The sequence below is a fragment of the Oryzias latipes genome, chromosome 1, assembly GCF_002234675.1.
Source record: "Oryzias latipes chromosome 1, ASM223467v1".
NCBI lineage: Eukaryota > Metazoa > Chordata > Actinopteri > Beloniformes > Adrianichthyidae > Oryzias > Oryzias latipes.
In genome coordinates this window covers 7,057,064-7,073,264 of record NC_019859.2, presented here as the reverse complement: position 1 = coordinate 7,073,264, position 16,201 = coordinate 7,057,064, and the positions used below count along the sequence as shown (strand labels likewise).

The 16,201-nt window shown below is 37.3% G+C and overlaps 1 protein-coding gene across 2 annotated transcripts in view; it reads right to left on the bottom strand.

Annotated features, from left to right (window-relative positions):
• Positions 1–16,201, bottom strand: part of LOC101163788 (VPS10 domain-containing receptor SorCS1) — a 167,268-nt gene that overhangs the window by 57,565 nt on the left and 93,502 nt on the right. For both annotated transcript variants that reach the window (XR_002292451.2, XM_011488553.3), the window contains exon 4: positions 9,688–9,846. Coding sequence is in view for 1 of the 2 variants with exons in the window: in XM_011488553.3 (XP_011486855.2) it covers positions 9,688–9,846 (159 nt within the window). In the remaining variant the exon portion in view is untranslated. The remainder of the gene's footprint in view (positions 1–9,687; positions 9,847–16,201) is intronic.

Below are 16,201 nucleotides of genomic sequence, written 5' to 3'. Positions count from 1 at the left end.
TTTTTTAAACCTGTTTAATAGATAAACTTTAACTGTAACTGTAAGGCACCTTTCAATTATGTTGGTTAAAATTGTTTTACCTTCTGTTTCTTCAACCCCCCTTTTATGTTGTGGGTCAAATTGACCCATTTCAAAGTTTGAACATCTAAGAAAAAACAGTTAAAAGTAATTTTTCAGCATGAAACTTCTTCTGCTTGCCTTAATTTGCATATTCAACATATATTATGAAAATGGTTCATCTCACATATGTGCAACCCCCCCCTGCATGTTTATCTTATGTAGGGGGGGGGGGGTTATCTTTATGTACTATCCTGATCCAGACTGGCATGTTTATGTACTGCCTTTTGGGACAAAATCATTCAACAAACTGAATCCACATTTCTGTAAATGAGACTGAAAAAAGGAACAAAACCAACTGCAAGTGTGACTCCTTTGTCGTGACCTACATCATTTTACTGTCAACATATCTAAAACTATAAAACTGAGTTTTAATATAGTTTTTCCGAGTTTTGAACTGGGAATTCTGGAAATCCCTTCGTTTGCGGCTCTTGCAGTCGGGCTGCGAGCTCTGCACAGCTCACTGCGTTAAACAATCATACTTTGAATATTGATTTGCAGCCCTGGAGATGTCCGTGAGCTGCAAACAGTCCTTCAATGTAGACAGTGGTATGAAATTAGGAAAATTATTAAACTGAAACAGAGTTTTTAAACAGGACCCCCCCCCCCCCCCCCCCGATTAGTTAACATTTCTTTTATTTATAAAATTATTTTGGATTATAATTATAGTGATAAAATTCAATTCAATGTTATTTGTTTGGCCCAAATTCACAACAACAGTCGTTTCGATGGGCTTTGTATCGATACTATTGAAAAAGTAAAACATAAAATCAAAAGGATCATGACTACATAGAATTCAATAGAATACAAAATTGAACAAACAAACTGACTAAGCTATACTGGCATCCCTGCCCTTAGACCCCCCTTCGCGGTAAGGAAAAACTCCTAAAAAAAACGGATTCTGGAAAAACTAAGAAACCTCAGGGGTGTCCACATGAAGGAGGGATCCTCCCCCAGGACGGACAGGCGATTTACCAGAATCATGTTGCACCACTGCCTTATGCGTTTGAAGCAAAGCGTAAAGACGTGTCAGGGAGAAAGTTCATCATATGAGTGCTTTGCCTTTTGTGGAGTTTTTTGGAACATCAACAACCTTGACACAGTAATGAGTTCATGTTAATCAGTTTGCTCAAACACAGCCTACATCACAAACTCAACAACAAACATGTTTACTCTGCAGCTTACAGCTGCAGCTTGATCAGCTATCAAGCTCATTTCAGTTTTTTCAGGTTGGACTTTTTCCATTTGGAGCTTGAGCAGTCATCCTTGATGTGTGAACAATTATTTATTAGCAGATAAAAAGGGGAAACACTTCTTGTTCTTAGGAATTCAGTGATATAGTTCAAAAAGAAGAGTCAAACATCCATAAAATTATCACAATAAAGTCATTCTAATGATATGTGGAGATGCATAAATTATCTTTTTGAAAAGTCATTTAATTACAGTGTAAAACTTTGAAGCTACTACAGTCCAAATGTCCAAATCACTGGTAAATATTTTAAACAAGTACTTGAAAAATCTGTTTTTCTCCAATAAAAAAGTCTCATTTGTCAGTCATTATGAAATATTTTTCAAATGAGCAACTAGACTCTCATTAGCAATGATGCAAGGTGTGCAAAAAATATTCCAGGATTTTCATCCACGCGCAGGTGTTCCTATCCTATGATTGACAGCACACTAAGGAAAGAACTGAGCTTTGATTTTCCAGAAGTTTTGGTCATAGTGTGTGATACCGTCCTTAGAAGATGCATTAAATAATCTGCATTTTCTTACACCTGTGGGATGAAAAAAACAACATAATTAAAAAGAAAAGATTGTAAAATAAAGCTGTCTTTAAGAGTCATTCAAAACAGGATGTGTAGAAATTACTGTCCTACTTTTGCACGCTGTCTGGGCTTTCATGGCAAAAAAAAAGGGAGACAGAACAGCATTGATGGTTAGATTTCCATGACATTCATGCCAAGCTGTGCCAAGCAGATGCAAGTGAAAGGAAGAGGGACAGGGCAGGAAATCACTTTGACTAATTACCTCCTAAAGCAAGAGACGATGAAAAGGCAGCGAACAGGAGATAGAGGGGGTGAAGGCTGCCGCTACAGCTTTTACAACCTCCAAAAAGTCTCTCTATCAACAAATGCAGACGCAATGCCAAAGAGGCGGAGTGGGAAGTGAAAAGAAACACTCTCCAGAGTGGATATGATGCATGTAGCTGAGGGCACAGGTGAGTCAGGAGGTGGAAAATGGGAAGTGGGGAATTAAACTGGATCCTGACCCCATCAACGAAAGAAAAATCTCTGAAGTGGTTTGAGTAAATGTTAATTTTTAAAAATGGTCTCAAAGGAACGTTCTCAGAGGCTGCTGAACTAAAATGTCTGAACATTGCAATTCCTTCGAGGAGGACTGGATAACTAAAAACTACTCCAGGTAATGGCATCTTCACACTGGACCCCAATAACCAGCACTAATTAACCAGCATAATTTCTGGTTCCAATGTGAACCAACATGTCAGATATTTTATGTGACATCCAAGAACACACCCACAGATAGCTCATATTGTAGACCACATGGCATCTTTCTTTTTTCTGCACAATCATGCTTGTAGAGCATGTCTCTATGCTTGTTCCCTTACTTAAAAGAATGCACTTTCTCTTCTATGCTGATGATACCCAGTAATACTTAATAATCCAACCAATCAACCGAACTACAAAGGCCAATGTGAAGCAAAAAGGTCCTAATCCTATCATCAAAATGTTAGAAAACTTAAAAAAAATAACTAATAAAATGCACCTAAACTATGATGTTAACAATACTTTTTTGGTCTCTGTTATATTTCAGAAAACCAGTAATGTTATGCATTTATTGGTTCAAGATAAGAATATTGTAAATCTCGTTAACTAGCTATTATAACTCTTCTCAAATAAAACATTCAGCTAGATGTATAAAATGCTGCAGCCAGTTGAAAATTAGTTGAAAATTTATTAAATAAATCATGTTTCACCTTTGCATTTATTATTGACTGGCTGTTAGAAACATAAAAGAATAAGGCTTTTGGCACAATTACAAAGTTTTAAACTGAAAAACTCATTCTTATCCAAAAGAGCTCCTAATTTAATCTCAGCACTACAAGTCATTTTTAGAATTATCTGATTGAAATTTGGAGGCAGAACCCTAAACTATCAGGCATCCCATTTTTGAAACTGACTGAAACTTCCAGTTTAAAAAATTGATACCATCTCTATATATAATGTTACATGGAAAAATTTCCCTTTATAAAACTTATGGTCAATCTAAGTGACCCAATCCGTCCGTTTTAACCAGATATTCTGCTTTACAAAGTCTGAATGAGCTGAAAGTCTCTTCTCGTTAGAGAACATTTTTTTTTCCTTACTGCTTACATGCTTACCCAACACCTTAACTATATTTCAACAACATTTAAATTCCTTTCAAAACCAAACATGTTTTTGCAATTGGTTTAATCTAAAATTGACTGAATTTGATTATCTCAACTAGAGAAAGCTGTGACAGACTGGCGACCTGTCCAGGATGTCCTGTGCCCCCTGCTTTCACCCACAAGTGGCCAGGATAGGCTCTGGCAGCCCAGTGACCCCGAAAGGGACAAAACGGGTTTAGAAGAAAAATGAATGAATGAATGAATGAATGAATGAATGAATGAATGAATGAATGAATGAATGAATGAATGAATGAATTGGTGAAAATGAGAAAATGCAACTTCTAATTCTTGTTAAATAAACAAACCACAGTAGCACAACTATAGTGTATGATCCCACCATCTAAGACACAGAAGTATCTGCTCAAAGTGACATAAACATTTCTGAATTTCCTGCTTTAATTGTATGAGTCATTTCCAATCTGCACTGAAAGAGCAATTATTTTATTGCCGATAGCCAGAATAAACACACTGAGGCTATATGAAACGGGTAAAAGTTCACAGGCTGAGATGGTACACACTGACACACTTAAGCTGGTAGTGACAATAGAACCCAACCTAAGTACCAGCATTGAAATGATTAGAGCAGGTTAGCAGATAGGCGGACCAAGCAGAGGAAATCCACCAAGAGAGAATGGACCCAATAGGTTTAATAAGTCGAGTGGCAAGAGTTGAGATGATTGGTGACAGGTGCCAAGCTGGAAGGCTGACAGCAGTGGGTGATGCATGGAAATGCACAGCACTGAACTCAACTGTGACAGCGGAGGATCTGGTTTCATCACCGTATACAATACCCAGCACTTCAGCTCACTTCATCTCAGTCACTAACTTGGCACCAAACAGTTTCAAATGTCTCTCTATGACCTTTTTAAATGAGTTAATTAGTCGTAAATATGTTAGAAAGTTGCAATTTTTCTGACTTTTTGGACAATTAAAAAAATAAAAAAGGAAAAATTGCTGGACAAGCGAGTCATTCCTTCAATATTAGACAATGATAACAATCAAACATTTGTAAGTTATGCATAATACACAGATAACTAGATCAATGTGCATTTTGTTTTTCTCGTCCAAGCTAGAATCTAGTGCAAAACTGAATGGCGGGATAGCTCCAATATTCCTTCTAATGTTTTTTTTTTACTGGTAATGCTTGCTTTTTACTTTGTGTTAAATATTTTTCACAGTAAAAAAAAATATTAAATCCCAACAAGCAAAAAATCAAGAAATAAAGTATTTTTTGAGGAAAAAAAATTAAAGTGTCAACCTAACACATCAGCTCTTTACTTTATCTCTTTGATGTCTCTGTCTCATTTGAACTGGAAATACTTTTCCTGGATCTGGCTCACATTGAATTAAAAAGTTAAGAAAATATGGAAAATGTGTCAAAACATTCAGGACAAGCATTTCTCTTCATCGTGTTTTCTACTGACATTACTTCTCAGAGAATTATGAAAGAGTCAGATGTTTTCCAGAGGTGTTTCCATCTATGATTTAGAAAGTATTAACAAGCTGTAGTGTGTCTGGATGGACAAACTAGAGCAGCACTCAGAGATGAAAAGGAAAGAGTCTTTTATGTCAATAAACAAGGAAAACAAAGTAGAATCTTCTGAAAAATTCTCTGGCTTCCATTGACCAGGGTGTGTCGCTGGTAAGCCAAAAGACTGAAAGTGGAAGTGTAGAGAGCATCCTGAATTGTACAAAGATATTCAAACACTTTAATCCGTAAAGTGAATGAAGGTTTCAACTTGGACGCGGCAACTTGAGGTCATAAATAGATGAAGGTTTAGATCTGATATAACATAGGCTGCAGGCTGAAATGAGCATCTTCTTTCATCATCTGGCCATGGTGTGACAGAGACAGTCAGAAATACCTGAAATACCAGGTGAGCCACATTAACTTAATGAAGATAATGAGTAGGAAAGAAAGACCAAAAAGGTAATCGTCTTGATGTCAGGCAGGCAGACTGACTCAAAAACACATCCCTTCACTATTTCAGGAAGTCTAAAGGGGAACAATCTGCTTTTCCATTTTCCATCCATCCACATTCTTCCGCTCTTTCGAGACCGGGTTACAGGGGCATCAGTCTAAGCAAATATGCCCAGACTTCCCTCTCCATGGCCACTTCCTCCGTCTTTCCTGAGGTGTTCCCAGACCAGCCGAAAGACATTGTCTCTCCAACTTGTCCTGGGTCTTCCCAGAGAGATATGCCTGGGACACCTCCCTAGGGAGGCGTCTAGGAGACATCTAGATCCCTGAGCCACCTCAACTTGCTCTTTTGGATGTGGAGGAACAGCAGCTCTACTCCGAGCTCTCTCCGCAGTGCCCTATCTCTAAGGTAGTGCCCAGCAACCGTACGGGTGAAGAGAATTTCAGCAGCTTGTATTCAAGACCTCGTTCTTTCAACCATGACCCGAATTTTATGACCATAGGTGAAAACTGGAACGAAAATTGACCGGTAAATTGAGAGCTTTGCACTCTGGCATACTTAAACTCCTCCATCTGGGGTAGGAGCACTCCCCCCACCCAGAGAGGACAAACGTTTAATTTCTTTTAACAATTTTGTTAAATTACTTTAACTTTTTTAAGAATAGTGGCAGTCCTATATTAAATGAGAGAAATTTTTTTCTACCTTAGTGAGTTCTAAAAATTTAATTATTTTAGGTTTAAGTTCTGCATTTTCACATTGAAATGAACAGTTCACGCCCCAGATGTGTCTCTACCCTCAGCTGCTCCTCTTTAAACGTCAGCATTTGCGTACCTGCATTGCCCCTTTACAAACACCCCTGCTCCTCTTAAATTGATTTCCAGATTTAACCTGTCCACATCAAGGCCAGATATAACTCACTCTCCTCTGCTGTCTGCTCCAACAGCTAAACCTCAGATCCCCCTGAGCTGCCCAAAACTGCAGGCCAGAAGTATTAAACTTGCGTCTTGTCGGAGAACACATTTTTACAAAATACTAATTAAAATTAATTCTAAAAAAATACAGTATATTACAATTTAGCAATATAAATAATTGTGATCTAAATCAGTACAAAGCCAAAGGAAAATAAAACTAAATTGGGCTTGAAGTTAAGCCAAAAAGTAAATTCAAAATAAATAAACTTTTTCTACAAAAATCTCAGGTTAAGATTTTGTCAAACTTTGAATGCTAAACTTTAACCCTTGTGCTATTCTATGGGGTCAAGATGACAATTAACCTGTTATTCCTACCATGACACAGGTCGATAAAGGTGGAAAGATTTTATGTAATCCATGGAAACCAGTGAAGATCACAAATCATTGAAGAAAAAAGATTCAGTGCACTGTCTTGTGGGGTCTAGATGTTAACGTGCCTATGATAGCACAAGGGTTATAGCTGTAACAAAATAATGTCCAAATTTACTGGAGAGTTCCACTGGTCGTTTAAGTAAAAGCTGTCAGTTTAAGCTTGTAGTTGTGTAAAAACATCTTCTACCAAGTTCTACCAAGAGTAACGCTTTATTAGAAAGTGCTCCAAAGCTGCGGAACACTTTGCCACTCAAGGTTCATCAGGCACCAACACTGTAGAAGGTGTTTTTAAAACCCTTTTCACAGCAAGGTCGTTCAGCCAGCAAGAGACTCTGCTCTGCTTTTGTTTTATTGGTTTTACTTTGTATAATGTCTTTATCTTTTGGAATAGCAATTTATTGATTGAGTGTACCACTGTGTTTCATTTGCAGTTGCATCTCATTGTACTTCACAACTAAATAGCAAAAACATTGATTTTGATTAATCTGTTAAAAAAAAAAAAGGAAAAGTGGGCATATCAGTGAAAAAGGACAAACACAGATAGTACAACAAAAATATTTTTGGAATGTCATCAACTTAAACCACTCTATATAGATAAGTCGACAAGTTTGTGCAAATCATGACACCACCGCCACCATGTTTTATATGTGACATCTGGTTTAAAATACAAAATGAAAATGCATACCCAGATAAAGAAACAGAAACATCCATTAATTTTTACGGTTCCCTCCCTCTTTGTTATCATAATATAATGGGTTTAAAAAAAGTGGATGAAAGTTTACACTCATTTAGTAGCTATTACTAACCAAGAACCAGATAAACCCTCTTCATGTTATTGTTTGAACTGTTCAAAGAGCTTTGAGCCTCTGCCCTCAGCAGAAATCCACATTCATTCTTAGCAGGCTTGAAAGGAAATTTCCTTTTAGATCCACAGAAAGCTTAGAACTCCATCGTCAGTTTGTTTTTGTTGTTTTTTGTTTTTTTTTAACAACTGACAAACTTAAAGCTTTTCTGGCTTTTTGAGTGCTAGTTTGATTTCCAGCATCTGTTGCATCAGGTTTCCCTTAGCATCAATGACACGTCAAAGCATGGTGCTCAGGTTAATGTATTCACATAATTGATGTAATCATGGTGATGCATCGTTGGTCGATATTCTGGAGAACAGCATAAACATGACACTGTCAAGCAGCTTTATCCCTAAGACATCTTTGATATCATCCAGACTGTTTTCCAGGCTTTTCAGGCTTTCTATGTTTTCCAGTGCAGTTGTGTGAAAGTTGTCCAGGTCAGATCAGTCTTTTTTTTTCGTTTTTTGGTCAAACATTAGGAAATAATATAACTTTTTTTTCTTTTTTTTTATATTGTCCTGTCAAACAGCTGAGCAGACAGATAGGAGCTGAAGACGTCTTGTGTTGGACGTATTTTACTGTTACAACAGGGCGTTGTGGATCTTCTAAGTCATGGGTGTGTATTTGTATAAACCCTTCCTTTTGTAATTTAGGCTAGACTTTATTTACATTACATTTGTAATCAATATTTGTTCATTTGCAATTAGAAACAAAAAGAAAAGAAGGGAGGGATGTTAGAAACAGGGGGCAATGGCACAGAAGAAAGGGGGGAAAGGGGGAATAGAAAAGATGATTAAAGATGTGGTGGTGGTGGTGGGGGGGGGGGGGGGGTAAATCATTAAGCAACAAGATGCTGGATGATTATCCTCACCAGTTTTTGATGTGATTTGTAGCTGCATTGCTACACTGTTTACATCAGGGGTATTCAATAACAATAATTTGTTGGGTCAGATTTTCAATCCTCAATTTTTTGTGCGACTAAACAGCCATCCACATTATCTGGGAAAACATATCCTTGACCCATTAACAACATACTCATAACACAGGGTGGTATAACACCCTCTGAAAACAAAGATACCTTTGAGGTGATTCTGAAAAGCAAAAATGTAATGCTGGTCATTAAGATTTAGTACAATAAACACTAACAGCATAAAAACTATGGCAGGCAGAACTTGGCAAAACACCAGGATTTCCTAAAATATTTAAACGAGGCAAAACCTAACCGAATTCTTGATCAGTGTTCGTAGTATAAGAAAGGACTTTTAGCTATTAGCATTTGGATTTTAATTTCAATTTCAGTTTCATTTCCACAAAAACAAAAACAAAGGATCTTGTTCAAGTTGTGTAACAAAGAAAATGAAAAGGTACAGAAGGAAGAAAAACGTGATTTTCTGCACCTTTTACATTATTTGAATAAGAGAAGTGAATTTAAAAGTTGATGGGTATCCTTTTTTATCAAAGTTTTGTTCTGAAGGGTTAAATAGACAGTGCTTACTTTCGTCTTCGTGGGTTGTTTGACCAATGTTCACTGCGTAAGTGCCAGTTCAAGCATGTCTTCTTTTTTTTTCTTTTTTTTTTAACTACTCCAAACAGCCGGAACATTTTAGCCTATATTTTGCATTCCTGGAAAAAAAAAAAAAAACTCTCTAGGAAATATATATTTTTTAAATCTAATAATGTTGTGTGTTTCATCTCTGGACCATTCAGAAGTGGCTCACGGACCTGTGGACCATCATTTCATCAGTTTAATTTGCCTTTTTCATCCTCAGTTTAACAGCAGAGAGGAATATTTTGAAACAATTCCAAAATGTGTGTGGGTGTGTGTCTTTCTTATGTCTTTCCCTCCTGGACCAACTTGCATCACATCTTTCATGAACTTATGAACTCCAACTAAATGTTAACCATGCAGACTCATTTTTCACTTCTGCCATGTAACCCCACTCTGCTTGTTGTTGTCTGACAGAAGTCCCAGACAGACAACAACCCTCTTAAATTGACTGTTCACTCACCTTCTGGTCGTGGCTGTAGGCAAGAATCCAGTCCTCCTGTTCAGGGTGGAAGAGCAAGCTCAGGATGTAGAAGTTCAGTCGGTACTTCTGGTAAGTGGCTCCTTCGTCTGAGCTGATCAGGAGGCTGCTCTCCACCTCAGGATCAGTAAGCAGCATGATCTGGGGACAGTAGAGTAACACAAAATGAAACACAAATGCATCGATCTATAAAGGACCTCATCATAACCTTTGCAAATTAACTTAAAGCTTCCCTCATGCAGAATTCTCACTAATGACTGCACGCCTGAAATAATAAACTCTTTCCTCCAGTCTTCATGATGTAATCCCCATGTTACGCCTTGCAGCATACAAGTTTATATTTCTTGCATTAGCTGGATTTCTTCCCTTTTACTAAAAATACGTTCAGGCTGGCTTTGAATGTAAAGTTTCCTACACCGAACTCTTTACTCTTTTTGGATGTTCAGCTTTACTGTGGTCTATCACAATATGGCCTAAATTGACCATACAGTTAAAGTCCCACTTTAATCACCTTTGATCTATTTTCAAAGTGTTCCCACTGATCGTTTAATTATTATTATTATGCCATTTGTAGGCATAATCAAAAAAGCGGTGACTTAGTTTCTATAGAGCAGCAAAAGTTCATCAGAAAATTTGCCTGAGTTGGGGATGGGACCATTGGCACAGAAGTTAGCTTGCGCTGATATCTCATCATCCCTTTGTGTACACTCTCTCCCACTATGTTCCAGCTCCTTTTAACCCCAAGTCTACATTACCAGTAAAATCAGAGCTATCCAGTTTTGAGCCAGATTCCAGCTCAGAAAAGGAAAAAAACAAAGACGCACAAGTGTGTGCAACAGAATGGAGCAGAGCAGGGAGACTTTGCCCCGCCCATTTTACTTGCTGTGTCAAAATCTGATCTTTAATGGTTTTTTTCTGCTCCTGATTTGAAGAAGGAAAAATTCAGAAATACAATTTTAATGTTGAATTATTTTATATATGCCCCCAATCAGGAGATGAATGCCAGAAGAACATGTTAGAAACACCAAGTTGACCATTACTGAGCTGATACCAGATTTTCAAATAAGGAAGTGTCTATACGCATTGAATTTTAAATGTAAACTTTAAATATATGTGGCCAGCAACAAAATTCAGCCTTGGACGCACTTAAAATTTGTGTGGTAAATCAAGCAATGTGCATCTTGGCTGCACATATTACGTCTGGCCAACATAAATTTCAATCACTTTTTGTGCTGGAACATCAGCCTTCAAATAAATATAAAGTGGACAGAAATCGTTAGGATCACAGATCGAAGGATACAGATAAGAAATGTGTTTTTTCCATTTTTTTTTAACTTTTAGAAACATATTTCTGTGGAAAACTTTCAAACACTAAAGAGCCAAACCTGAAGAAGGTTTAAAGACAAACATTCTGTAAAAAAGGACGAGTCGCATTGTGTCTCTTTGCATCACAGATTTAATAAACTCTCAATAAAAGATTTTCCAGAAAAGAATTGTAATAAATCATAATTGTCTCTATAAAAGTACAATTCTTTTTTATTTTTTTTACATCCCTGTTTATGACAGAGCTTTATGGTGCAGCGTCTCCCCCAGTAGGTCAATGAAAATCTCTCTAAAAAGTCACAGCTCTTCATATGCGCCACACAGAGATTTGACTCCTGGCTCGAGTCTTAGCATGTGATCAGACAGCAGAGAGGATGAGCGCTTTCACAGTCGATACCCTTCTCTGCGAGCCGCCTGCCCGGCATGAACGTTTCCGCTGGCGCTGAGTCATTTGTCAGCTCCCTCTTCTGTCTCTGCAGCCGTGGTGGGCAGACCCACTCACACCAGTTCATCAATCAGAGGCAGCAGACAGAATGCCACGGACGTGAGGCCCATGCTGACCAATCCAATCAAATGCACTCAAATGTTGTCTGAAAAACAAATTCCAGCTAATGTTCTCTCCGACAGAAGCGCAGCGCTGCTGGAATGTCAGACAACTTTTTAATTGGCTGCTGTGTTTCTGGTAAATTGGGGATTACAGGATATCAAACATGCAGGGATTCTCACGCAAACATCTGTCCTGCCTGTATTCAGCAGAACACGGAAATCAATACAGCCTGTGAAGATTCAGCAACCATGAGGCATGTCTTTGTTTTTGGTCTCTTCTTTTGTAAACTGAAGCCTTCTTAACCGTTTCACAGGTAAAGACTTAACAGAAGAGGCTGCAGGGAAGACGCCCGACTGCATTCATGCAAACAGACTTCAGAGGAAATAAATCCATCCTGTTTGCTGTTGACAGAAACCCTGGAAAAAATTCAGTACAACTACAACACTGTGATCGGCTTAAACCCTAAAACTATGTTCAACCTCCTCATGCAATAAAACCACAAAAAAAGAAGTCACCTTTATTGGACACTTGCAAAGATTTCAAACCTTGTTTTTAGACATTCAAAATAATTCACCAGGTTTAAAGTTGTTTTAACTTTCTCTTTGCTCTATACCTTTCCAAGATTTTTTTCCAAATCAGCACAGTTGAGGATAGTCTAGTAAAAAGCTGGAATTTAGAAAAAAGGAACTTAAAAAATAAAATTAAAATGAGTCGGAATCCCTTTGGCTCCATACAGATAACAATAGAGAAAAACCTGATTTGACTTAAGAAAAATATACATTGGAATTATAATTTATCATTCAATTTTAAAGATAATATTTTAATGTTCAATGAAAGTTGATAAGTTAGACTGATGTTCATTGTCATTATTTTGGAAATAAAATTTAGATTTATGGTTTTCAGAAAAAGGTTGAGAATTTAGGAAGATTTATCAAGATGGGCCAATTGTACTCCAATCATTTTCTCATTTTGTTCACATTTCGTTAAAAAACGAGACAACAACAGATCGATCTGGTTGGATTATAGGAATACAAATCAATTTATCCATTAAGTCTGTTAATCTTTACATCCCTAACAGAGATTCAATCTACTATTTTGGGAAAGAGAATGCCCAAAGCCATGACGTTTACCTTTATTTTAACTTGTGAATGGCTTCATAAAATAATTATTACTGTACTTATAGATGCAGAAACATTATTACTGTACTTATAGATGCAGAAACATTATTAAGTTGAAGTTCGTCACTGTTTTGAATTCTACTATTCTTGTTTCTTAGAGAGGGTCACAGATGGATGGTTAGACTTTTTTTTGATAAGCTTTGGGTTTTTTTCTCAGTGTAATGAACAGCTTTCTGGTGCCATCTTAATGACATTTAAACTTCGGAAGGACTAGTTGGTTCTTAAGGCCTTTTGAGCGAAAGAATCCAACATTAGACCTAGCTTTTCTTCTGCACAGAATCCACCCTGTGTGAGTGCTCAAATGAGCAGAAGCTGTTGTACATAATTAGGCCAAAAAGGTTAAAAATGACAAAGGTTAATGAGGAATGTGGGTGTCCACTGGAGCACGGTTAAAATATGTTTGAGGAAAACCTGAACAGAAAAAAAACTTGATCACTTTCACCTCACCTTTTCAACAAAGTCACACCTGAGCAGAATTTTCTCACAATTTCACAATGACTTCCTCTTGGAAACAGAAAAAAAAATGGGATTTTGCCACTTTGTGAAAGTGCCAGGTGGGTTGAGGATGGTTTGATAGCAGTTTATAAAACTGATGATTCATCACAGTTGGAACAGGGATCCGGAACCAGCAGGGAACCAGGAGCCAACAACTATCTTCTGTTTGAACTTGATGTTGTGTGAAAAAGTGCAATTCTGGAGCGGTTTGTGTTCATGACAAACATCAAAACCAGGAAAAACCAAAAGTAACCACATTCACTCATTCTGACTGAGCTCTGTGTGTTAGTATAGTTACAGCATTTCACTCCACAACATTCGCACCCTTTGCACATTTGTTTTTTGCAGCATCTCTGCACACAGTGAGCTTCTTCTCTGACAGAGTTTGAATTTGTTTATGTACTCACAGCAAATTCTATCGGGGAAAACAAAGGTTGGGAGAGCTTTGTACATCTGTCAAAGATTACAAGATTCCCAGGAGACTAAGCAGATTTGCCATAGCATAGCGTCGGCACAACCTGCTCTGCGAAAATAAGACAGAAGTGTCTTCAACACATTTTGTATGGAAACATCAAACGAGGCATGACAGGAAAACAATACAACTCATTCTATATAAAGTCAAGTCATACTATATAAAAAAATAATAAAATATTTCTTACAAAAGTTTACATTAGAACAAAAAGTGGAACACGAAGTGATTAATTTCCTCATGTTTATGCCAGATTAAAGCTAGTAAATTAGGGTTTGAAGAAGACAGTGTTTACATTTCTTTAGGTGTTTGTGCTCTGAGTTGGACTTTTTTTACGTGAAAAGAAAACAAAAGTTGTGGCAAGTAACAGTCAGATAAGAGAATGAGTTGCACAAACGGAACAACTCAAAGTAATAAAGATTTTTTTTTAAAAAGTGAATTTATAATAGTGTTACTTTAACTATAACAGTGATCAATAATGGAGAGTATCCATTTCCATACTTGTCCTAAGATAATAAGAATTCGTTAGGTAGTTTTTGTAACTTGCATTTTGATGCGGTACGCAACTTGTTGATATGTTTTTGTGTTTTTTGTAATGTTTTGGGTCAAAGTTATTATTATTTTTGTCTGTGTACAAAACCTTTACAAAGTACTCTACAAGTACAAGCAAAAAGCTTTATCTCGCTCTTTCATTTTTTTGTTATTTAACTTAAATATTATACCCTTTTTTACACCTGTTTAGTGCAAATAGGGTAAAAAAGAAACACTTTCACAAATTCAATATGAAAATTTAGATTTATTTGATATTTTTTGTCGTCATTATTTTGAGATATTTTTGTTTAAACACCCACATCTTTAATTCTACTGTTAACTCGTTCCCAGTGGTCTTTAATCATGATTATGCTGTTTTTAGCCATTTTTTTTAAAAACCTGTGTAGTTTTCTAGGACATAGTTTCTGCAGGACAGCAGGAGTTCACCTCTGAGTTGTGGGGGGGTGCAAATCCATCCCCTCTTCGCCTCCATAAGGCTGAGAGCTCTCTGTTTCTGCATTCTCCTGCTAGCTTACATCCCTCACACTCCCAACCTAACATTAATGGTGACCTAAAAAAATGGTGAGCAATCTGTCCAGCCATACGGCTCTGAGCCAGATGTCAGATCAAACGAGGAAAACATCAGTGGATGCATCAGAATGGAACAGAGCAGGGAGCCTTTGGCCTGCACAGTGTATTTTTTAAGTTATAAAATTAAATATTTTTGAAGCTGAATGTTTTTTGTCTGCTCCTGATTCACAACAATTTGAATAAAGAAATACAAAAAAATGCACTTTTGATCCTAATTTTCTGAATGTATAATCAAATAAATGTCACAAGTACATGTTAAAAAGACCAAAAAAACAATTTTCATCAGAGTAGGTCCTTAAATCGCCACCAGTTATTACAAACAGTAAAGTTAACTACTCACAGAGTAAAATTGACAAAGCAGGACTAATGAAAAGTTGTAAAATATCTAACAGTGGGAAGGTGGTGTTTGGAAGAAGTGCAGGCACTTATTACTTGGTTATAATGAGAGTATTAACAGGTATGGTTTTTTTGTTTCATGCTATTTTTTACCCCCAATTTGGTTGAACGCACTGCCAGATTGTTCCAGGCAGCTTGGTCTGCCTCCTGTGTGAAAGCAAACCAAACCAACTGACAGTGTAAGAACTGTTTCCATTTTCCTCCCATTTAAACTGAGTTTGTAAGCAGACACTAGGGCAGGGGTCTGCAACCTGAGGCACTGCAGCCACATGTGGCTCTTTTATCCCTACATTGTGGCTCTTTGGCTGCAAGAAAAATGATTAATGCTTTAAATAAATTATTGATTAATCACGTTTTATCATTTGTGTTTAGATTTTTGTGTTTAGTTTTTAAGCAAAGGCAGTCTCTATCCATCCATCCATCCATCCACCCATCCATCCATCCATCCATATTACAGGACAGGCAAGACAGATTAAGAAAAAAATCTTATTTTAAACTGTAGCCTGGCAAAAGGCAAGGCATTTTGAGAAAGACAAAATGAGTTGTAGGAGACACATAGACAAACTTCATATTAGTAGATTTTTTTTTGTACCACTGCTGACGTTACACTAAAATCAAGAGTTTTTGTTTGCTTTTTCACTCATTAATTAAATCATGTCAGAAAAGTGAGCAAAACATTGACAAAATATTTCTTTTAAAATGGAGTATACTTATGTAGTGCTTTTTTTTTTTTACCTACAAGGCCCAAAGCGCTGTCACACACCCATTCACCTGGTCACACACCCATTCACCTGGTCACACGCACATTCACACACTGGTGGCGGCTCCGCTGCTGAACACTGGCACCAACCTACCACCAGAGGGAAGGTGGGGTTCAGTGTCTTGCCCAAGGACACTTCGACACATGGGTGTGCAAGGCGGGAATCGAACCTGCAGTCTTACGATCATGGGTAGACAGCCCTACGG